This window comes from Monopterus albus, unplaced genomic scaffold (assembly GCF_001952655.1).
Source record: "Monopterus albus unplaced genomic scaffold, M_albus_1.0 scaffold218.1, whole genome shotgun sequence".
Lineage (NCBI taxonomy): Eukaryota > Metazoa > Chordata > Actinopteri > Synbranchiformes > Synbranchidae > Monopterus > Monopterus albus.
Genome location: NW_018128098.1, coordinates 409413 through 432330, shown reverse-complemented (window position 1 = coordinate 432330; position 22918 = coordinate 409413). Strand labels below are relative to the sequence as shown.

At 43.2% G+C, this 22918-nt stretch overlaps 1 protein-coding gene across 1 annotated transcript; it reads left to right on the top strand.

Annotated features, from left to right (window-relative positions):
• The first annotated feature begins 3006 nt into the window (after nt 1–3006).
• Nucleotides 3007–22887, top strand: smad6b (SMAD family member 6b). The gene is made up of 4 exons (XM_020619319.1): nt 3007–4519; nt 7130–7184; nt 7907–7986; nt 22309–22887. The coding sequence occupies exons 1-4, from the start codon at nt 3721–3723 to the stop codon at nt 22848–22850; spliced, it is 1476 nt and encodes a 491-aa protein (XP_020474975.1). The 5' UTR covers nt 3007–3720; the 3' UTR covers nt 22851–22887.
• Nucleotides 22888–22918: the final 31 nt, after the last annotated feature.

The window sequence follows — 22918 nt, the reverse complement described above, 5'->3', positions numbered from 1 at the left end:
TTTTTTTATTTACAGTGTCACCTGCTGCTACTGTAGGAGCTTAGCTTTATAAGGTCCAGACTATTTTCTATTTTAACACTGAAAATACGCAGGTGTGTTTTGTTTCAGTAGTGCATGAATAGTTATGCTTTGTTACGGTGTTGCCATTGACCTGTCGAAGGCCTCTTTGTGTTCATTTGATTCTTTCACAGACGCCTCACAGGTTGTTTTTTTTTTCTCTTTTTACTTTGAACTGTCTATAATGGAGATGCAACTTATTGTGGTAATTTACCTCAAGACTGTATTAAAAAATGGATGAGGGGTCCAAACAAGCCAGTTCTTTTCAATTAAAGGTACACACCCAGTGCATCTGCCACAGTCGTCTTCTACCTCCTATTATGGTTGCACATAATGTCACTCTCTGGCTGAGCTGATCAACTTCTAGCTCATATGAAAGGCATGAAAGTAACATTCTTAATAATATCTTCTGAGGCACCATATTTTATTGCGGTTTGTAACATATAGTTCCCTTTGCACAGCAGTCTTTGTCATTAGTAATGCTTTACTTACCCATTCAGGACGCAGACACCTTTCTACTGCCTCATTATTGTATGTATTTTATGTACTGTATAGTACTTTGTTGCCAGCTGCATCTCTTGATGTACCAAAAATGAACTTAATTTCTACAACACATGGGACGTTAACAGTCTTTACCAACTGATAAGTCAATTAGGCCGATTTTAGCATATTGTAGATCAGTCTCGGCATATTTGTCAGCTGATGCTGTATGTAACAAGAAATAAATTACAGTACAAAAATGCTGAATCTGTTAAACTGTTTGGAAATAGTGCCTTACTAGCAATAGTTAGTCCACTAGAGAGAATCGACTATTTGATATTTCAACTGTAAAATCTCTTGGCCACAGTTCTTTATAAAAACAAATTTAAAGGATCCTTACCAAAGATCTTGATGCTGTGCATAAAAACATTACTAACAGCTGATATATCGTCCTCAGGTTTTTGAAGCTCAAATAATTGTACCCCCACTACCCCTAGGCAAGCAGCCCGACCTACTGATAGGAGTCAGTAATGCAGTAATAAGGATGTCAACCTGCATTAGCTTCCAAAAAGCGAACACATCTAATTGTGTTCATTTGAATACACACCCAAGCCAAAACAGCCCATGCCCATTTTGGCTGAGAACGCTGCTCAGTAATTTGCAAAAATAATGTCTTGATATGATTCTTGGGGCTTTTAATATCTAACCCCAAATCAGAAAAAGTTGGGGCGGTATGTAAAGTGACAATTAAAACTGGAAATAGTGGTTTGTAAGTCATCTGTAGACTCACTTCAATTCTGATGCCTGCAACACATTCCTAAAAAACCATTGTGACAGTAAAGCATTTACCATGGTTTGATTTTGCTGTTCCTTTTCACAACACTTAGAAGACGTTTAGGGACTGAGGACACCAAGTGATTAAGTGTATCAGGTGTAATTTTGTCCCATTCTTAATGCAATGATGATTCTTGATGCAGTGCTGTCTGATGGATCAGAGAGCTCAGTCATCCAGCTTAGGCTTATGCCCTTTACACACTGAAATCCCTCAAGAGTCCTTGAATCTTTTAATTATGTTATGCACCGTAGAGGGTGACATATCCATATACTTTACTATCTTTCTTTGAGGAACATTGTTTTAAAACATTTCAGTAATTTTTCTCAGGCATATGTTAGCAAACTGGCGATCCTTGGCCCATCTTTGCTCCTGAAGGGCCAGGCCTTTCCTGGATTCCACTTTTGTACCAAATCATGCAATCACCTGTTGACATTACCTGTTTCAAATGGAGTCATCATTTCATTGTTTTACCTCATTACTGGCCCTCAAATGTAACCGTCCCAACTTTTTTTGGAACGTCATCAGAATTGAAGTGTTTATTTTGAACAAAGAATAAAATCGATGAGGTGTCACATCAAATAATGTGCTACTGAATTGTTTTCTGTGTAATACAGGATGCAAATGATTTACAAATCACTCTTTTCTGTTTTAATTTTGATTTTACATACTGCCCCAACTTTTTCTGATATGGGGGTTGTATATATTTGACCTACTGCCTCAAATTGGGATATTTCAAAATGTAGTTTTTGTGCCATCCACACTAAAGTTTTCATTTGGAAGTTACTGTGAGTATAGTGAACATTTCCGACATATCAGTTATTATAACAGGAGTATCACTACAGTACAATAGTAATGCTGCTTGCACGATGTCCATCTGGAGGTCAGTGGGTCAAAGCTACTGGATGTGCAACTGTGGTACAGTGGGTAAAGCGGTCATATCCCAACCGGAAGGTTGGAGGTTTGAATCAGGGTGGTTGCCGTCCACATGTCAAAGTGTCCTTGGGCAAGACACTGAACCCCAATTTGCCCCAAGTTGGCACAGCAGATGCCTGAGTGGTTCTGTGTGTTTAACATACTTGGCCAACTAAAGTGATTATCCTTTCTTTAAATTCTTAAACTATAGTACATTTGAAGTAGTTGCCACCTAGTGTAATTTTGTTTTATGACGACTGGCTTTATTAGTGTTAATCTGTTATATTTTGTTCTTAAAACGCTTTTGAAATAATGATGACCACGGCAAACATCTGGCATTTCCATATCCATGTTTAGGATGCTCTGTCCCTGTTAAAAAGTAAAAAGGAAATCTGACTCTTCAGTGGAAAAACTATACACGAAAGGGTTCATCACTTGCTGTTTTTTCCTCAAAGCAGCCACATCCTACATGCAGCGTGGATGTTAATAAGTTTCGGTAACTTTAATTTAAATTCGGGGTGGGTGTTTTGCCTTTAAGAGTTAAGAAACTTGAAACCTTGTTTGCGCAACAATCAGTGCAGCTCACAGCCGCCAAAGTGTCTAGACTAGCACATGATGGTAGTCAGCCAATGGCTCCACCGCTCTCCTCGGGGGCCCCGAGTGAGTGTGTGTGTGTGTGCGTGTGTGTCTGTGTGAGGAAGGGGGGGAGGGGGGGGGAAGGAGAGAAACAGAGTAAGAAAAGGATCTGAGCTGCAGTTTGGTTTAGATCTGAGTAGAGGAGCAGGAGAGTGATTCAGCCGCGGATTGATCCTCTTCATGTAGTTTCAGCTCACATGGATATTTTGTTGGGATTGTAGAAAACACCAAAAAGTGCACCGACATATGAAGACGACGAAAAGGATCCTGACTTCTAGTGCATTTTCATGGGATTAAATCGCCTCGAAGTACCTCATACTCATTGTCCCCGGTGTAGAAAGTAGATTTTAGGTTGTTTAAAAGTCCGTAACAGTTCTAGTTCACGAGTTGCCGCTTTGGATTGAAGGCTGTTGCCTTTGGATTATGTCACAAAGTATATTTTATGTTACTACTTAGTCTACATTTTTATTAGTTCGTAAAAAGAATGTGAACTGCCCATTCCACGGCGATTCAGGACAAGAAGTCACCGTTTCACCTCCTTGCTTATTTACAGTATAATCGTCTGAATGAATGTATTTTGACCGGAATGCTGCAGTGCATTTATTGCGAGGTTTTCTTGTAGATGCAGCAGAACAGCCTTCACTCGAATGTTGCGCTTTTGCCACCAATGCTCGTCAGTTGGCTGTGCATGCATTGCACGGCATTTCACAGACATTAATGCTCTGCAAGGACCCTAGAAGTATCTGTAATACTGGGATATCCGTACAAGAATAAACCCCTATAGATTGTCAAGTTGTCGTATGTTCAGGACGAAACGCTCAGGTCTTGTGCGGCGACTCTGGAGAAGCCGTTTGATCCCAGATAAAGAACGGGAAGATGGAAATGGCAAAAGTGGTGAGGGCTGTAGGGACGATCTGTACGGCAACAACCCAGAGAAAATTCCCAAAACGGATTTCAGACCGATGACCCCTAGCGGGTCTCTGGTAGGGGAAACAGGGGGTGTGTGCACAGGGGGCCCCGTGGAGAGCAGCGGCTTGGGGGTCACGTCGGACCAAGATGGGGCTGCGGTGTGCGTCCAGGCGCAGGGGAGCCCCCGCTCCATGCAGGACAGCGAATGCAGGACAGTGACGTGCTGCTTATTTAAAGACCGGGACCACTCAGAGCCTAGGGGTCCAGAGACGGTTCAGGGTACCAGGGATCCAGGGTCGTGTCACTTCGTGCTTAGGAACCTTGGACCATGGGATAGCGGCTCTTCGGAGACACAAGAGGCGATGCGACGGACGGTGTTGGAGCAAGAACTGAAATCAGCCACATACTCTCTTTTAAAACGGCTAAAGGAGAGGGCGTTGGATACCTTACTAGAGGCAGTGGAGTCCAGAGGAGGGATGCCGAGCGACTGCGTTATGGTTTCCCGGACAGACCTGAGGTTGGGTGGCCATGTGGCATCCCCACAGCTGCTTGTGTGTAAACTGTATCGCTGGTCCGACCTCCAGCACTCGGCCCAGCTCAAACCGCTCTGTGAGTGTAACAGCTTTGGAGCCCTGGACAGTCCAACAGTATGCTGCAACCCCTATCACTACAGCCGGCTCTGTGGGCCAGGTAAGGACATCTACCGTGATGCAAAGACTTAACAGGCATGCCTAGATGTTTGTGGAGTAAACGCACAAGGTAGTCCATTATCATGCACATGTGCTAGCCTAAATCCTCCAGATACAGCTCAACCATTAGGTCCAGTTTATTCAATTGCATTTTAATTTTTACCACTTGATTATAAAAACACCTGACCAGGTCATATTAATATTTTTGATATTGTAAAACTATCAAGTGCTTTGAAATGTGCACAGTCTTTCTCTATCACTCTGTTTTACCTGTGTGGTATTGTTTGGCTTATTTTCATCCACAAAGATAGAGACAGGCTGGCTAGTGATTAAATAGTTAATCATTACTAAAGCCATCCATATGGCAAGGTGAACACAAATCTCACCTGGGGCAATGGGATGTGAGCTGCAGTTGACCTGACAAAACATACATGTGGGGCACTTTTTTGCCTACTTGGTGTTATTTTGTTATTAGGTTTAGTTCATTTGTGAGAAAAAATGGATGCAAAATGTTTGCTCAGTTTAAAATGTTTGTGACTTCTGACAATTTCAGTGGTCCAGAAAATTGTAATTGACCAGTTAGGTGCTACGGCAGCGCATCACTCACACTGGCCTACAACATCTGGGGACTTCTATGAAGGAGTGTGTTTGTTTGGGGCTGCTACTGCTGCCCTTTCAACTTAAACGTAAATCATTCCCTAATAACATACAGTACATAACATCTTAAGTATGTCTGAATACGGCACCGATTTTAGTGTGATTGCCAGTACAGCCATTTTTAGTTCTTTGTTTCTTACAGGTTATTGCCAGGTAGGCCAATACTATCAACAGTGTATGACATGGATTGTATAGACTCACCCAGAGGTTTGGACCTGGTGCCAAATGTCAGTTTAGTTGGTGTTGTGGTGAAGGATTGAGTTTTAGTTTCATAATCAATGAGCTATCTATGGCACACCCTCCTTGACCTACGGTATGTTAAACAGATTACATTTTGGCAGGAGGCTGGCCTGTGATTTGAAAAACCTGCAGCGCTGGCTGCCCAACCTCACTGACCCGATGAAACGCGTGGTATCATGTGTAAAGATGCAAGCATCAGTATTTCTGTCTTCTCACTGGCACAGGAGGTGGATTTTCCATAACATCCATGTTTACAAGAGCCAGCTGGCTGTGACAAGTGCTTCAGAATCACAAGTCCAACCATATTGAAATGAATAGCGTACAAATATGGAAAACCAACGAGGATTTGGCCCTCATTTCCCGTGTCCAGTCTGATGATCACACATGATTATGCCCACGATTAAGCTCCAAAGCTGCATGATGTTTGTTGGATTGAACGGACGGTGTTAAACAGAATATGAGATGTATTCCCCCTGCTAAAGAGGACGTCAGACTGTGTGTGTTTCTTTCTACAAAAACTAGCAAGATGAATTGTAAGAGGGAGAGGGGCATGTACCCCATACTGGGACTAAAGCTCATAGCAGACATAGCTCACATGCGCTCATGCGTGACCCACAGAGCTGGTATTTCTTTCATGCCATTCAAGAAGGGGAGCTTTGAATGCAGACTTAAATGACTGTGTTTTTAAAATTATTATGTTAGCATTTTGGTAAGTAAGAAAAATTGTATTATATAGGCAAAACATTCAATACAATAAAGACATTTTAATTGAAAAACATTTAATCCTTTGTAAAACAAACTCAAAACATTCCTAAAACAAATTGTGTCAAGGCATTTTTCAGCTTCCGCTTGATGTCAGAATTATTTGGAAATAGAGTTCAGGCCTTGATTATTTTTTTTTTAAAAGGGGGGCCTTTAAAAAATAAAGCAGTATAATGTGTGGCAGAGAGCTCGGATTGAAGTAGGCAAAAACTTTTCCTTTTGTTTTCCCTGGCATTATACTTTTCAAATGAGATCAGTTTCAAGTTGCGCTTTAAAAGCCCTTTTGTCCTAAGGAGGTCCCCTCATGCTATTTAGGTGAAGGAGTGGTGATAATATACAGTTTGCATACTGCTGGCGCCAGGCTGACTAGCTGTGTATCTGAGTGACTGAGTTCAGATCCTGGCAATTACTGCCGCCACTCTTAAAGGACCCGCTGCTATTATGCTTTTCTCCTTCCTCTTTTCCCTGTAGGCGAGGTCACAGTGTGCTCACAAAGTTTTCTTTCCTTTGTGCTTTAGTTCTTGTATAAATTATGTTCTTCATCTCTTATCTTTTGATTATATAATCAACCTAAAAAGCGAAGATTCATTCACATTTGTTCAGCTGAGAGTTAGTAGTAACAACTGCTCGCATTAAATAATATCTACTAAAATAGCAGCACCAAATGTGCTGTTTTCTCTTGGCTTTATTTGCTTTTTCATTAGCTTTGGAGCAAAATAATTAGATTTTATAATCCAGACACAAAGCTGTAAGAGCCACTTTGAAATAGAACCATGTTGAAGCTTCTCTTGTGACTTGAATTTGGTTGTGTGTGTGTTTCTTTTTGCTTTATTTAAAGATTTTTCACTATGACTTAACACAGGACATAATATAGTAAACAAAGTTTGGTTAGGGTTCTGTTAGTTCTGTCTTCCCCGTATTAGGTTACTGACATAACTGTTTTGTGTTACAGAGTCACCCCCACCTCCTTATTCGAGGCTTTCTCCTAATGAAGAACATAAGCCACTGGATCTGTCCAACTCCACGTTGTCTTACACTGAAATTCTCCTAATGAAGAACATAAGCCACTGGGTAAGGGACAAACACAGAAACACACTCTGTGGTACCTGAAGTGTGCTGCTGATCTTCACCTGAATTATGCTGTTAATATTTGATCCTGTGTGTTATGATTTGTAACCAGGTAGTTATAGAAGTGTACTTGCTTGATCATTTTTATATATATCACAATTATAAATGTTTCAAACTTGTAACTTGCAAACGGCATGGTGAGACTTTTGTTTTATGAAGCCATAAAGCGGCGTGTAGAATTTTGATTGCTGTAATTGGGCGCAGTTACTGGCAACCTATATTGCAGCCTTGAGATGAGACCTAGGCCAGCATGTGACATAACGTCCACATGCCAGCCAGAGCCAGTGCAGATAGTATGGTGTGGTTAGTACAAACTGTGGGCTGCTGGGACTCTGGAGCCTGGCTGCTAGCTGGGGCTGCAAGCCTCAGTACAGCTGAGGTTTCTGGCGGCATTTAAAAGGATGTCATCAGGTGAAGTCAGCCAGTCAAGCTGCCAGGTTATCCTCTATGGCATGAAGCCCAACATGGTGTGACAGTAATTGTTTTGATATTAAATCAGAATAATTTTTCTATTGAAATGAAGCGGTCATACAGTTATCCACTGAGTTTAGCAGTTGCTACTAGCAGGATATGAAGAGCTAATTTCTGTTTTTCTCCCCGCAGATCTGTCCGACTCCACGTTGTCTTACACTGAAACGGAGGCAGCCAGCTCACCAAACATCACACCAGGGGAATTCTCAGGTGGGTGTGTTTCCCCATCTCTTGTCAACCTTCAGACCTTCAGTTTGTTTCCAAAATGTTTTACACTGATTTTAGAAGTGTGTCGTCTCAGATGAGGCAGTCTGTAAATCCTAAAGTCATTTAACACTTTCTACGAGATCTTTAAAATTAATTTGTCTCTTCGTTGTTCAGTGTGTTTTATAAGCGTAGGGGGCATTTATTTTTTGTCGGCACAGTAACATTTTGGTATAGTTCTGGAAGGTCAATGGCTGTGCCTGATAATTTATTGACCTGTATCAGATACTAAATTTTAACTTGAATTCTTTCTTGACTTGACTTTGGATAGATGTGTGAGTATCTATTTGAAGAAGCACTGCTGCTATAGTGGTGCATCAGTTAGCTTGGATAAAGAAGAAACTGCATTACTTAAGTAATCGAAGTTGAAAAATAGCTTCCACTTGTGTCATATATACGATTATTATGTTTAGTAGCCTGTGTGTCTTAATTATGAAACTATTCATGTGGTAAATCTCATTTGTATATGGATTACAGGCTTAGCTTTTTCCCTGAACAATGACTAAAATTGATAGTGAGTCAGAAATCACATAAGGCAGTTGTTAATTTGTTAATAAGCAGTAAGTGTCTTCTATGCTGATGTGGTTGTCCATGTCTTTGTCCATTTGTCTGTTATATACTGATATACATTTTGTGCATACAGCTTAAAATCAGAATGATGCAATCGAGTAATCACCATATTATCACGATAATAAGACACTGAGGTTTGATGGCTGTTGATTGTTGGGGCGTTCTGTTTTTCTGGCCTTGAAATGGGTAAGTGAGCTGAAAAAGAGCGGGGGGGGGGGGTATAAATCTTTGAGTGTGTACTTTAGCAACAGTTTAGACCTGTACTCAGTGTAGATGGTGAGTTCATCTGGATGAATACACAAACTTTTGAAGAACATTTCGTTTTGATGTTGTACTTGATTTCTTCTCATTAAGGGCCATTACAAACAGTCCAAGCTTTAAAGATAAAGGTTTCATTGTGAGCGATGCAGAGGTTCAAGAGGGTGTGTGTGTTGATCACAGAGCTGACCTCCCCTCCTCTTTCAGAAATATTTGAGTGGGATCAAACTGTAATAAGATCCAACCGTGCTCAAAAACACACTCAAACACACATACATGTGCACAGACACTCACACATATAGCTGTATCTAGATAAGTGGACTGTAGGGAGGGATGGGTCCAGGGAAATGGAGTCGCTCCTGTGAATGGGGCCAAAGGATGCATGTATAACAGTCCTGTCCTGTGATTTGAAATGAAACACTCCTTTCTCGTGGCACCGGTAATCATGGCTCCCCTTTCAAGTTAGGGCCACAGCCAGCATGCACAGTATCATGTGCACAGGGAGTCAGAGTTCTCATTTTCTGGCTTGCAGGGAACAGCATTTCCTGTTAAATGTTCTGCCACGGCTCAGAGGCCTGGACACTGAGCAGTTGACATGGCTACCTGGAAATGCAGTATTCAGTGAGAAAGGGCCCCCTCCTCCTCAGTACACATGCTGTCACCACCTCAGCATGGCCCGGCGACACTCCCTGAGTCAACAAATGAGGGGCTTGTCAGAGCGCGCACCACAATTCCTCAGAGACTGTGGTGAAGAGGGAGGATCTAGACATGCTAGGCTTTGGTTTCTTGTGCAGGCTAGGCCAGATCACTCTGCACTGGCTGTGTCACATTCAGCAACTTGGATCTGGGAAAGAGAATGACCTGCGCTCAGCAGGGCGGCTGTTTTCTGTGCTGTGAGCTCATTTTTGTTGCCAGTTTGTCTCTGATCCTGTTGCATTTGGACTGTGTGATAGTTCTTTAGTTTTAGATACAGAGGAGCATCTTTTTGGTGATACAGATTCTCCACCAGATATTTGTTGTAGTTTGCTAAAGCTTAGCCCATCATATTAGCCTAAAGTCATCATAATGAAGCCTCCTTTGTCTTGCTTTAACATACAAACCTGTAATGCATATTGTCAAATTATCCTGTGTTGAACATGTTGCTGACCTGGACGTGACTTTCCCTGTGAATCCCCCCTTCAACTCAGGTAGAGAGTGTCTGTGCGTAACCAGACTGGGGGTGTGCGACATAGGCAATATCATCTACATTATTATTTTCATTGTTGGTTTAACGATACAAACAGAAGACTTCTGCCCGTTCACATTGAGAGTGCATGCAGCATGTAACCTATATGATCACTGCACCACAACTTAAGCCAGCATTGCTGCCTAAAATGCATTAGTGAAGTTAAAAATGGTTGGACAGACAGCACCAGGAAACAAAATACGGACACCAAAAGCCTCCTAATCTAGGTCATTAACTTAATTGCTAGACATGGATCATCGCACGGAGGTATTCTGGCTTTGAAAGACAGATATTACTCAAAAAACAGCAATGTGCAAACTGTGTCAGAAATCGGTTGCCCTTAAAGACAACAACAGCTTTGTTTCACCATCTGCTAACTAACCACCATACAGAATATGAAACGCAATGGAAGAGAGCCACAGGACAAAACCAACTAAGGTACCAGCACAAAAACACACTCAATTTCAATGTTTGCAGTGTTTCCCATACATTGAATTATTTTTAGAGACAGGTCAGATGAACAGCAGGACAGCCCAGAGGTGCTATACCATATATATAGTAAAACAAACCAACAAAGCTCATAATCATAGGTCAAGCTATGTGGCTCGGGCATCTGTTTCGGATGCCTCCTGGGCGCCTTCCTAGGGAGGTGTTCCGGGCATGTCCCACCGGGAGGAAGTCCCGGGGAAGACCCAGGACACGCTGGAGGGACTATGTCTCTTGGCTGGCCTGGGAACGCCTCGGCATCCCCCCAGAGGAGCTGGAGGAAGTGTCTGGAGAGAGGGAAGTCTGGGCATCTTTGCTTAGACTGCTGCCCCCGTGACTCGGTTCCGGATAAGCGGAGGAAGATGGATGGATGGATGGACAAACTAACAAACAGAAAAAAAAAATGTATGAAAACATGACCCCCACACCCACTTATCACCAGAATAGACAAATTGTGTGGGAAACACTGGTTTGTGTATTGTTGAAATTCGAGTTGAATACTTGAATGTTTCAGTTTTAATTAATTAGTATATGTTTGGTTCCCTGATAGACTAGTGGTTAGGGCGCAGCGTTCTCTCCGCTGTGGCCTCGGTTCAAGTCAGGGTTGCGTCAGGAAGGGCGTCTGGCGTGAAACACGTGCCAAATGTCAACATGTGAATCGTCAGTGTGACGATGAGTGTGGCGACCCCTAACTGGAAACGGCCAACAGTGACATTCAATATATGTAATATGTTGTTTCCATTCATATCATTACAGTAAGCAACAATGAATATGCTATTAACAAGAGTGACCTAGTACAATGTAAGACATTTGTTGATGAATGCAGAATATCGTCTGTTTATAGTTATCAACAAAATCCCAAAAAATATTGTCAATATCGCACACCCCTAAACCGGACTCCACCCTACACAATAACAAGTAAACCTCTTAAAAGTAAGTCTGGGGCGCAGTGGGTGGGTAAGGTGTAGTCAAATAATCAACTGCCATTTGCAGCCCAGGGCTACAGATGCATCCAGCAAGCACAGTGGCAGAGAAACAGATTAGAGCTGGTTTGGTAGATGAGCTTGTTCCACCACTTCAACCAATATTCATATGGCCAGTGAAACTGAAAAGAAACTCTCCTTCTGCTTTAAGTTGTTTAGTGCCATGTTAATATGGGATGTGACTTAAAATCAATACACTCTGTGTTGTTAGTTACATTGGAGAGCAGATGTATTCCTCTGCGCCCTCTGGCTGATTCTTTTAGTTGTTTAATATAAGGTGTTCTTAACCATGCATTCTTCAAATGCTTCTCCATGTGTACGTTATTGAATTAATTGTAACCTTGAGGCATTGTGTGGTCACAGACAGCTGGATCATTGATTTATTCAAACACGGCTGCGTCACTGACAGGCAGGCGCTCTATGTTTACGTCATGAGTTTACCCTGCTTTTGTGTCTGTGCATACATTGTATACCATTGTATACCTTAGTGCTGTATGGGAGAGAATGTGCCTTTGCTGGTGCTGCTCTCACAGTCTGCCTGCACACCTGTTTCCTCACAGCCCGGACCTTGTCGTGTGGACATCAGGGCGAAGCTCTTTGAAGCAGATCTCATTGCTTCCTGTATGGCCCTACACACTGACTTTATTATGACAGTCACATTGTCTCTGACATTGGGAGCTCTTTATGTTTGTCACTTCTTCATTTTAACGCTGCTCTAGCCTTGAATGTGAGGAGGAATGCAAAGATGATTTTGCGTAAAGAATTTAAGTCATCAAAGATATGGCCCAAGTGTCGTTGTGTGTCGTGATTACCATGTTTATGTACAATGAACGATGAAGGCCTTTCTTCTGTGACCGGTTTACACCATTGTAAGACTGTCAGCTCCAATCTGCCGACATTCTTTAGTCATCAGAGGTTGGTTCTCAGTCTACCAAGAGGAATTTGTCAGCATAATGCTTGGCGTGGATGGAGGGGCTCCCCTCAGATCTGCTGGGTCAAGTGGCCAGAGGACACGCGGTGTGACCTGAGTCACTGTCCTTTTTTGTTTTCCCTCTTTTCTCCCCCTTCCTGAGAATGTAGGAAAGTTGGACAGAAGTAGCGGAAAGATTGAAAGTTGGATTACACGGAGTGCTGTAGTGCTCACTGGAGGGAAGCGCAGGTAGTCGGGGTTCCCACACAATAATCATACAGTGCTTTTCTCTGTCTACCAGCCTGTCTCTGGAAGAAAGGCCAGCAACTGTCTCTCTGGATGTCTCTTCTGCAGACAGGCACCGTGTCAGACCCCTTCTGATATTGACCGACTCTTCCGGGCAGAAAAAGCAGTTAGTAAAATTACAGTGTAAATGCATCTGTAAAGCCTTAGTTTATACATTTTTAAGTTTCTTCCTTAGGGTCCTCATAAGTTCAGGTTTATGCTGACATACATTCACACACAAGAGCTAAGCACATTACATCGTGCAGTCAATACTAATCACAGCTTGTGTGTCTGTCTCAGGAAGAGGCCAGCACTAAGCATCAAACCATTCACTGTCTGTGTCAGAGACAGTGGAAATGTATGGACTGAGTAGACAGTCTAATTAAGGCATGTGATGCTTTCCTTGATTAAAGCAGATTAGACTGGACCCATACTTGTTGATCTGCCTTTGAAGGCATGTAATTCTATTTCTGCTAGGAACTGCAGATCTACTGTACTCATCTGAAAAGATCTGGGTTAGACTGCACCTCTAATTTGGTCATTTATGGATAGTCATTTCAAGTTGTGCTGTTTTTTTTCTCTCCTCAGCTTTAGTGTGATGCTGAGTGACATAATGTAGGTGACATCATTTACAACACACCCAAATCCACAAGAGCCATCATCGCCAGTTAATGCTAATAATTGTCATCCTGCATTTCTGTCCTTGTTGCATGACTTTATAATGTTGTGCATTGAGTATATACAGTATATCTTTTCCGCTTTTGTGATGTAGCACCAGTACACTTCCTCTGCGGTGCTCAGAGAGAAGTACCTGATGGAATGACAACTGCATCAGCATGTTAGCAATGTCCTCCTCCCCACCCCGAGGCATGATCCCCCTCCTCCATCCCTCAGACCCCTACGCGATGCAGTCTGGGATCATCTCCCCCTGCAGCCTGGCACATGGCCTCAGGTTTCCACCACAGCTCTGAACCTTCCTAGCGCCTGGCCGCCCACACTCCCTCAGGAGCACCAATGCTCCAGGATACGGGATGTGGAAATAATGTGACTCGAGTGCTTCCACCCTGCCTCCCGAAATCAGGTTTTGCGGATTGTTTATTTGAGGGGAAGGAGGCCTCAGACAAACATCCTGTTTTAAAAATGCTGCCTGGGTTTTGTAGCAGTGCAGGGCGGTGAATTGCCCCTTTGGCAGTGGGGGGAGACTGAGGAATGTTGAAGAGAAGACCAGCATCTCAGGGGGATGTGAGGGGGCTCTCCTCACCCGTTTGTCATGTACAGTTTGCAGAGTTCATTTTAGGCTGGGGGCGGAGAGTTGTAGCTATACATCCTGAACAGTCTTGTGCTCTGTTCTGTCTGTAGTGGGGTAAGGCCTGTACCCACAGTCCTCATCTCAAGTATCCGTTCCTGTCCTAGGAGACCGGCTTCCGTTTCCTCTTACGTAACGTACATACACATAGAAAAAGAGCCATTGATAAGAGCGATAAGACCATTTTTTTTTCCCCTTTCTCAGCATTGTTAGGCTGTGGTGTGTCAAAAATCCATTTTCAACTTTTTCTTGCAGGGGTTATGACATTGAAGATAATCAGTAAATTCCTCCACAGTCTCTGTGACCTAATGGTTCATTAATAATATGGGTTTGCATGTGTACATGGGATGATGTGTGTGTGCGTGCTTGACGTCCCTTTTGTATGCAGTGACATCTTTCAGACATTAGCCTGAGATCTTTTGCTTTTTGCTGTCCAGCTTTTTTGAGTTTGGATTCAAACAAAGTCAAGATTTATAGTATTTACAGCAAGCCTCACTGTAGGTTTATAGCAGTAGTCTCCTTAGTGTGTGTCGTCTGTGTCAGGCAGGCAAAATGTGAGCTTGATGCACAGGATATTATTTTAAACTGCCACGTAGATTAAGAGATGGGAGTGTTAGCTGTCATTTTGTCAAGATTTTTTTTTCATGCTGAATTTACTCAATGCGTTCAATTTCTGTCAGAACTGGCAACACAGGTCCTAGACGTGGAGAAGTAATGTGACCTCTACATGCAGATTGAAACCCATGCTAATCTAAAACAGTCCTTGGAGAGGCCTGAACCCCTCACATGTCAACAGAAACTAGCCTGCTGAGCTTAGTATTTATCTGTCTCCACTTGGCAAGCCAGCACGGTACCAGTGCTGGTGGGTGTTTAACTAACTTCTGAAAGGCTTGCAGATAAAGATTAATCTAGATCCTCGTACATGACTCTGAGTCTAAGCACACAGCGCTGCGCTTTTCTTTACAGAGTGTACTATGCTTATTAAGGATAAGGTGTACTTGCTCACCACACATATACTCTCAGTAGAAATAACAGGATGTGTGCTCAGGCTATAAATTATGCCCCATATTCTACCTTGGCAAACAAAGTGAGTGAGCTAATCTTGTCATGTGCTCATGGAGGGCTGCTGCTGCCATCTTGACTGCCTTCACACCACAGCACAGCACCAGCCTCTAGCAATAGCACCATTCAGTGAGCTCAGGGCACAGGGTTACAGCAACAAATAAAGAGTGTGCAATGCCATTAAAAATGCATGGAATGTCCAACTGTTAGTTTAGTGTTTTAGTGTGCCTTCTCTCTGGGCTGAGAGGGGGAACAATGCTCCATTTGAGCTGGCTGCTGTAAATGTGCAAGCCTTGCATCGCCTGGCAAAGAGTAGGAAAGGAGGTGCCGGTTGTGGCTGTTGTTTTTATTTTCTAACCATTTTGCACACAATTATAAATCCAGATACTGGCCTTGGTTAGCTATGATTTAGGCCTGTGGACTGATTGCTGGCAAAAATAGATTTAAGTTGTTTTTTTTTTTCCCCCCCTTCCTTCCCAGAGGAGCATAGACAGTTGTGCCTGAACCTATGGCCGTCAGTAGTTTTAACTCAGAATAGCCAGTGCATTCTTTGAGCCTCCAGAATTCTGTGTGTGGATTAACTGTAGGGGCCCATGTCATTTGACATCCCAACACAAGCCTTTTGCAGCCAGAGGGAAAGGATAGGAGCTCACTGTAGATGGATGAACACCCGGTAAATGTTCTCTCTACTGTACACATGTAAACTGAGAGATAGGAATTTGATTTTTTCCCCCTCTTTTCTTATCACAGACTTGATCTGTTGGAGCTGTATCTTCATTCCACTCCCTTGTCCTAACATGGAGCCAAGTATGATAGACATAATTTGGAGGCTTTGCTTTTTTTTTACTGAAACCTGATGCCTGTTCAATCTGAGCAGAAAACCTTTATTTTTTCAGCAAAAACACCCCTGATAATATATTTTGTACAGTGTCTTGACTAACTGTCCAGACCAAGGTACCCTCTTTCTTAAGCATGTACATGTGCATTATGTATGTCCTTAGGTTTGACGAAGCCAGTTCTACTCCGGAATAAAGTTTTTTTTTCAATTTGTCCTAAACATGCCTATGTGACGATTTTCATTGATTGTGTCCCTCAGGGAACATTACATTTACTTTGGTCATGTGTACTTTACTTATCTTTTACTTGTGTGCATTTCTGAAGTCTTGGCCATGTGTCTTAGTACATGCAGTCAGGCTGTCGCATTTCAGGGTACGGTTTAGATTATAGGTCTGGCTGTAGCTTCCCCCTCTTCCCCTCTCTGTGACTGCCAGCACATAATTTACTTAATGAAATCCTGCCATTCCCTTTGGCTTTGAGATTTTTTGCAGATGTTGACAGGGAAGGACTTTGTGAATTATTGGAAATGTTCACTCCTGCATTTTTAATGAATGTCTTGCTTGTCATGAACGGGCCGAATTGTCGGAGATGGGGGGGAAACAGTTGTCTTTGTTTGGGGTGCTAGTGTCTGGATGCCTGCAGCGGAGCAGTGTGGGTTACAGCCCAGCAAGTGTTGTGATTGAAACAGAAACTCTGGTGCCACATTATCCTGACAGAACACATTCTCCTCACAGACTCTGATCCACTGACTCAATCAATAGGAAACCATTGTTTGAATGGCAACTCTGTCTGTCGTGCTGCTACACCTCCCTGCCCGATGGAAACCAAATACCTTCCTTTTTTTATTAAATTAGTTAGACTAATATAATACATAATAATAGAATTCCTTGTTATTGTTCATTTGTAACCAGGTCATCAGCATAATTTGAATTTGAGGGCAGCTAAAGTCTGTTTCTTCTCTCAGTCTGTTGTGTTGTGTCTTTCCCAGAGTGTAAAGTTTGCATGTAAAGGTGTCAGAGCACACTGCTGACACTTCCTCTCACATAACGTGTGATTTGCTGAAGCTTTTTCACCAAACAAGATTCCTAACAGACAAGAAAGTAAGCAACCTTCTGGCTGCACACCCACCTACTCAAACGCTCCAGCCTACTTGGCTCAAACCTCCCTCACACACTCACAAACAAACACACTCGCACACGCGCGCACACAAATAGATAGGTTGTGTGAGGAGGTGAAAGGGCAGAGCCACCCAGCAGGATGTTCACCGAGTGTTTTGCTTTCAGTGCTCTCTCAGACTCCGCTGGCCTGTACATATGACATTTACAAACATCCCCCACAGTTTTCACCTAGCTTTCACGCACCCTGAAGGACTCTCATAGGCCTCACTTGCATCACTGCCATCGCTTGTGCGCTCTGACACATTGCAGAACTTTGGAAGAAGCTTAGAGGAAATGAGCAGCAGATTCTCTTCCCCTGAAAAAAAAAGTCTTTTCCCTCAAACCAGCGGCCTCATGCATTACTCATGCATCCAGACTGCTCCTCCATATTAGCCTTCATATTTTCTTGTGCTTTTGACACCCTTGGTTATTTATTGATTTAATTAATGGATTCTGTTAGTTATCTACTGTCAAGGGTACGGCATTTTTCCTTCCTCGTGGGGTCATCCCGAAACAGACGAAGGGAAAGTGGAGAGGAAGTGGCTGACAATGGAAACCATTCCCATTGTGACCAGCCAGGCTTGGTGACTAGATTCAGTTTCTTGGGCTCCCACAGTGTTTTCTTCCAGCTCCCTTTTTCTCTCTCTATCTCTTGCTCTCTCCTTCGTCAGAGAAAGGCCAGACCTCAGGGAGCAAAATCCATAGCCCTATAAGAGCAGCTCCGGTTAGCATGTCCGTTTGATAAAGCCGTCTTTGATGGCAGCGATAGCCCTGACGCCAACATAAATGTGGCCCGCTCAGGGGTTACAGTCAGCCTGTAGGAACCATTGTCTACAGAATTAAAGCCATACTATACTCTAAACAGAAGGAAGAGGCTTTAACTTCAGTTCCACTTTGTCGTTTTCAAATTATTTGTTCAAAATTTTAACACCCAACCTGAACAGACACTCACACAGTCCTCATATACCCCACCAGCTCCGCAGCCTATCAGTTCATTGGTAGAATCTAATAGCAGGAGGGGAATCTAATCCTTGGCACAGGATGAGAGGCCGCTGCTTCCCCTCCTCTCCTTGCTGCTCTCCTCCCCTCCACTGCGATGCTTAAAGTAAACTGGAAACAGTGTTTTTTTTTTCCAATTCTCAGTAAAGTTTATAAGAATGAGTTCATCTTTGCTTTGAGATGAAGTACAAGCCTTTAAAAGCGTTACTGGATGATCATCAATGATTGCCTTTGAGACTTTCAAGCCCCATTTTTATGTACTTAGTAGTAATTATCCAGACTTGCCCTCAAGTACAAGGAATTTGCACTTGCTTTTTTTCTGTATGCAAACATGTGGAGAAGACTTGAGCACAGGTGTATTTAAAGGGCCGTGTTAATGGCATGTTAGGCTTTGCTTATGATAGAGGAAAAACTTTAATAGCTATAATCAGGATCAGATTTTGCAGTTGGCTTTGCAGTGGTCTGTATTATCTTAAGTGGTAAAATGTAAATATGTACATTTACTCAGCTACTGGACCTAAGTACAAATTTGAAATCCTTATGTTGTATACGTGTATTTCCATTTTATGCCACTTCACACTTGTACTCCGTTACCACTCAGAGGGAAGCATTACACCTATTACTCCACTACATTCATGGAACAACTTTAGTTACATATTAAAATTCTACATACAAAACATGAGAAGCTTATAAAATATGATGCGTTGTTTTAGATTTAACCCAGCAATGTAATAATACTTACATATTTTATCAGTGTATAATATTTCTATGTAACAGAGCATTTTTTTATACAGTAGTGTGGTCACGTTTATTTAGTAAAATCATCCTCCACTTTTGATTCTCTTCATTCGCCCCTGTTTTTTATGCAGAACAATAATTTATCTTAAACCTGGAGTGCTTATACTTGACATCCTTTTTGCAGACACTTGTGCATGTGTTTGTTTGCTTTCTGAGTTCCAGCAAACTGACAGAAGTTGTGGGTTTGTTGTTAGATGTGATGTGCTGCTTTTGATGCTCTGAATTCCTCCAATCAGACAGGCCACAGGGAAACAGAGAAAGCTAAGTTTTTGCATGGTTTCCATAGAGCTTGAACCTTGTTGTGGAAATCAAACAAAATGCTTGCTGCTGTTGGACTGGCATTTGTTAAATACCTCTGTTTACTGTGTGACTGTATTAAGAAGTAGTACGTGCAGATATGGGCGTCCGAGGCTACTTTTAATTCACTAATGTGAGTGGGCTTGTTGTATTTCGACTGTTGCAATCTGTTGACTTATTTCTTGGTGCTTAAAGTAAAGACAAACACGAGACTGTCCTTATCACACTGCCAGAACAGTAGTAGCTGCCATACTCTTCATGTTTGCTGTTGGCCATACAAGCTTTTGTAGACTGAATGTGAATGGATGGCATCCACAGACCGATGTATCTCCACGTTTTCAATGCCAGTGCTGTGAATGTGGCTATGTAAGGCAATATTGTTGGCAAACGCCTTCATGTGTTCAGAACATTGCCTCTGGCTACAGGAAGAGGAAGTGTGGCGGCCATATTGTGGCTGTGTTCATTGACTCTGAGACTGACACTAAGAGGAGAGGCTTTTGAGAATAAAATAACAATAATAACATGCACTACTATTCTAATGGGTAAACTGAGCTGTTAAAAGGTGGCAGGGTTAAATGGATGCAGAGCACCAGTAATTGCTCCCAGCCCACTGGGGCTCCACCCTGAACAGACCCTTTGAAAGATGTAGCTGAAGAGATTTGGGTGTTTCTGCTGTGGTCGCCTCATGTTTGACGTTTAGGTTTGATCAGAGCCTTGGCCTGGCCTGTACCTGCATTTGTTTCATATACTAATAGTTAACCTAGTTTCATACACTCTCTTATCCATTTAAAAAGTGTAGATAAACATTTACAGAATATCCACATCGTGGTTGAAGAAACACGGCTTCCTGCTAAAAAAGGGTGACGTCACAGTCGCAGTGGTGATGTTCTCCAAACAGCTTGATGATTGGTGATAGCTGTGGTCTGTTAGAGGTCTTCTCTCAGAGGCTTCACCTCAGCTCCCTCAAGTTCAGAACAAATACAAACACTGTCTGATTTTCCCCATCTAAGCGGACACATGTGCACACATGCACACGTAGACACTTGAAACAACAGAGTGACAGGAAAAAGCCTGGCTCATGTGTGCTCATTGTCTTCTCTCAGGCTCAGACTTAACATTAGATACATTTCTAACCTTTGTTCCGCTCATTCCTCTTCCTGTTCCTTGTAGTCTCCACTGGCTACGTGTGAAAACTAGATGCTGTTGACCAAATAGGTTTTACTTTATTCTTCCCTTCTAAAAAGGAAGAGATGGTAGCCATTTGGTCTTTTGTGTTTGTGTGCACAGTTTCAAAGTGAGTTTACCTTAATGTGTGGGCTCCATTTGATTTGAGACAATAGCGGGCCATAAACAAGTTGGGGCTGAGCTCTTTGTGTGGTTGAGCTGGGCTGCAATAAAAGCTGAGCTCAAAGTGGAGGAGCTGCAGTGTGGAATTTACTAATGCCACATGCATGTTGGGGCCCCTGAGGAGACGGGGTCATTTCAGCCATCAGTGTCTGCAGCATCCCCCCAGCCCCACACATCCCTGCTCACTCACTTGCACTCTTGTGTCCTCTCCCTCCACAACCACTGAACCAGCAGGAGTTTTGTCTGTGCAAGACTGGTCAACGCTTTTGCTAACCTTTGTATAAACCTTACTGGTGTGGGTCACTCAGCAGAAAGGTTTAGTTAGGTGGGAGGGGAGAGGCATGTTGTTGCTGTGTGGATCCATGGTGCTCCACCTTGAAGGCGTTTGTTAATGGGGCGGGCGGTCATTAAGCCCTGAGAGCAGAAAGACTGGAAGGAATGGGGCCACAGGCCCAGGCTTTAAATCCTCTGTGCCAAAAGACTCTGAAGCAAAATAATGGCATCACTCTGTGTGTGAGTTAATGGGAGCTGATAGCACGAAGGCTGGAAGGTCAGCAGGTCACGAGCTTGTGCTGAGTTGTCAGGGACCTGAGTGCTGTCCCTGGTCCCACAGCAGGGGGAAGAGCTGGGTGGAAGGGGGGGGGGATACCCCCTGCCTGGCCCTCTCCCGTCACCCCCCACACTTGTGGAATGTGAGGAAAATGAAGGGGAAGAGGAGAAAGAGACATATTCACCCTCCAGGAGGAAGTGGTGAAGAGAGGGCTGTGAGATCTCTGTGCTTTCTCTTCTTTGTCTTCCTCATCTTCCTCTACTTGCCCCACAGATTTTATGAGGAATATAAGTGTATGATAGCTGAGTAGTGAGGACTGAAAAGTAGTCAGCCAGGCTGTGTCTTTAGTATGGTGAAGATAGAAATCTACCCAGGGAGCAGTAATTCACTTTGGAGTGCTGAGGGCTGTCACTTAAAAGAGTTCACAGACCACAGCCATGAAAACTGAATTAAGAAGCTGATTTACTGGACAAAGATGTTTAGGAATGAGATGTCAACTTTTCTGTTCTAAGCAGGGTCTATTATAATCTGCAGAGGCAAAACACAAATTCTTTCCAAAATGTTGTAAGTAGACTTTCAGTCTGTTTCAGCATACTACTGCCCTGACTTATTTGGCAGTTTTCAGTGGAAATGCTGAGTGTAATCCTGAATTCAATTTAGTAAACATGATCTGCTTTGAACGTGCACGTGTGAGTGGCGGTGGAGTGTTTAATCATTACAGTGCCCTCGTGAGGCAGAGCAGGGAAGTGCAAGTCTTCATTTGGGTTGACCTCACTGCCCCTTCCCCTCCAAGATATGTATAGTTGCCTTTGTGTGTGTGTGTGTGTGTGTGTGTGTGTGTGCGCGCGTCTGGCATTACAGACATTGTGAGGACCGAAACTGTTCTCTCTCACACACAGTTTAGGGACTCGGCCTTCCTCGTGGGGAGCAGTTGTTGGAAATGAATGTAAATCAATGTAAAGTTTCCACAAATGAAAACAAACGTGTGTGTGTGTGTTTGGGACGGATGTGCATGGCGTGGTATTTATACAAGGCTTAGATTTCAATACAGTGCCTCCTTCAGTATTTATAGTGTGGCCATCTGCTCTGAACAATGAAAAGACACAGTTAATCCCTTAAAACTCAAGCCTTCCTTTTTACTAGGCCTGTTTGCTTTTGTTTATGTTTTGTTTAATGGCTGTCTCTCTGTGTCTTCTAGATGCCAGTATGTCACCTGATGCCCCTAAGCAGAGCCACTGGTGTAACGTGGCTTACTGGGAGCACCGCACACGTGTGGGTCGCCTCTACACAGTGTACGAGCACTCCGTCAGCATCTTCTATGATCTACCTCAGGGCACGGGCTTCTGCCTGGGCCAGCTCAACCTAGAGCACCGCAGCAGCACAGTTCAGCGCACACGAGGCAAAATAGGCTACGGCATCCTCCTCAGCAAAGAGCCGGATGGCGTTTGGGCATATAATCGTAGTGAACACCCCATTTTTGTCAACTCACCTACTCTGGACATACCTAACAGCAGAACTCTGGTGGTGCGAAAGGTTATGCCAGGCTACTCCATCAAGGTGTTTGACTATGAGCGTTCCTGCCTCCTGAGGCACACCACAGAGGCTGACCTCCTAGATGGACCCTATGACCCTAACAGTGTGCGCATCAGCTTTGCTAAAGGCTGGGGTCCCTGCTACTCAAGACAGTTCATCACCTCGTGCCCCTGCTGGCTGGAGATCCTCCTCAACAACCACAGATAACACAGACGGGCCCCACAAACTATCCCAAATATCATCTACCTAGATTTAATATAAAGTTTTATATATTA

What these genes read in the sequence shown, in the direction of transcription:
- smad6b (XM_020619319.1), top strand. Translation starts at nt 3,721, where the DNA reads ATGTTCAGGACGAAACGCTCAGGTCTTGTGCGGCGACTCTGGAGAAGC. An exon ending in AATGAAGAACATAAGCCACT is followed by an intron (nt 7,185 to 7,906) that starts GGATCTGTCCAA and finishes TTTTCTCCCCGC; the next exon opens with AGATCTGTCCGACTCCACGT. An exon ending in CACACCAGGGGAATTCTCAG is followed by an intron (nt 7,987 to 22,308) that starts GTGGGTGTGTTT and finishes TGTGTCTTCTAG; the next exon opens with ATGCCAGTATGTCACCTGAT.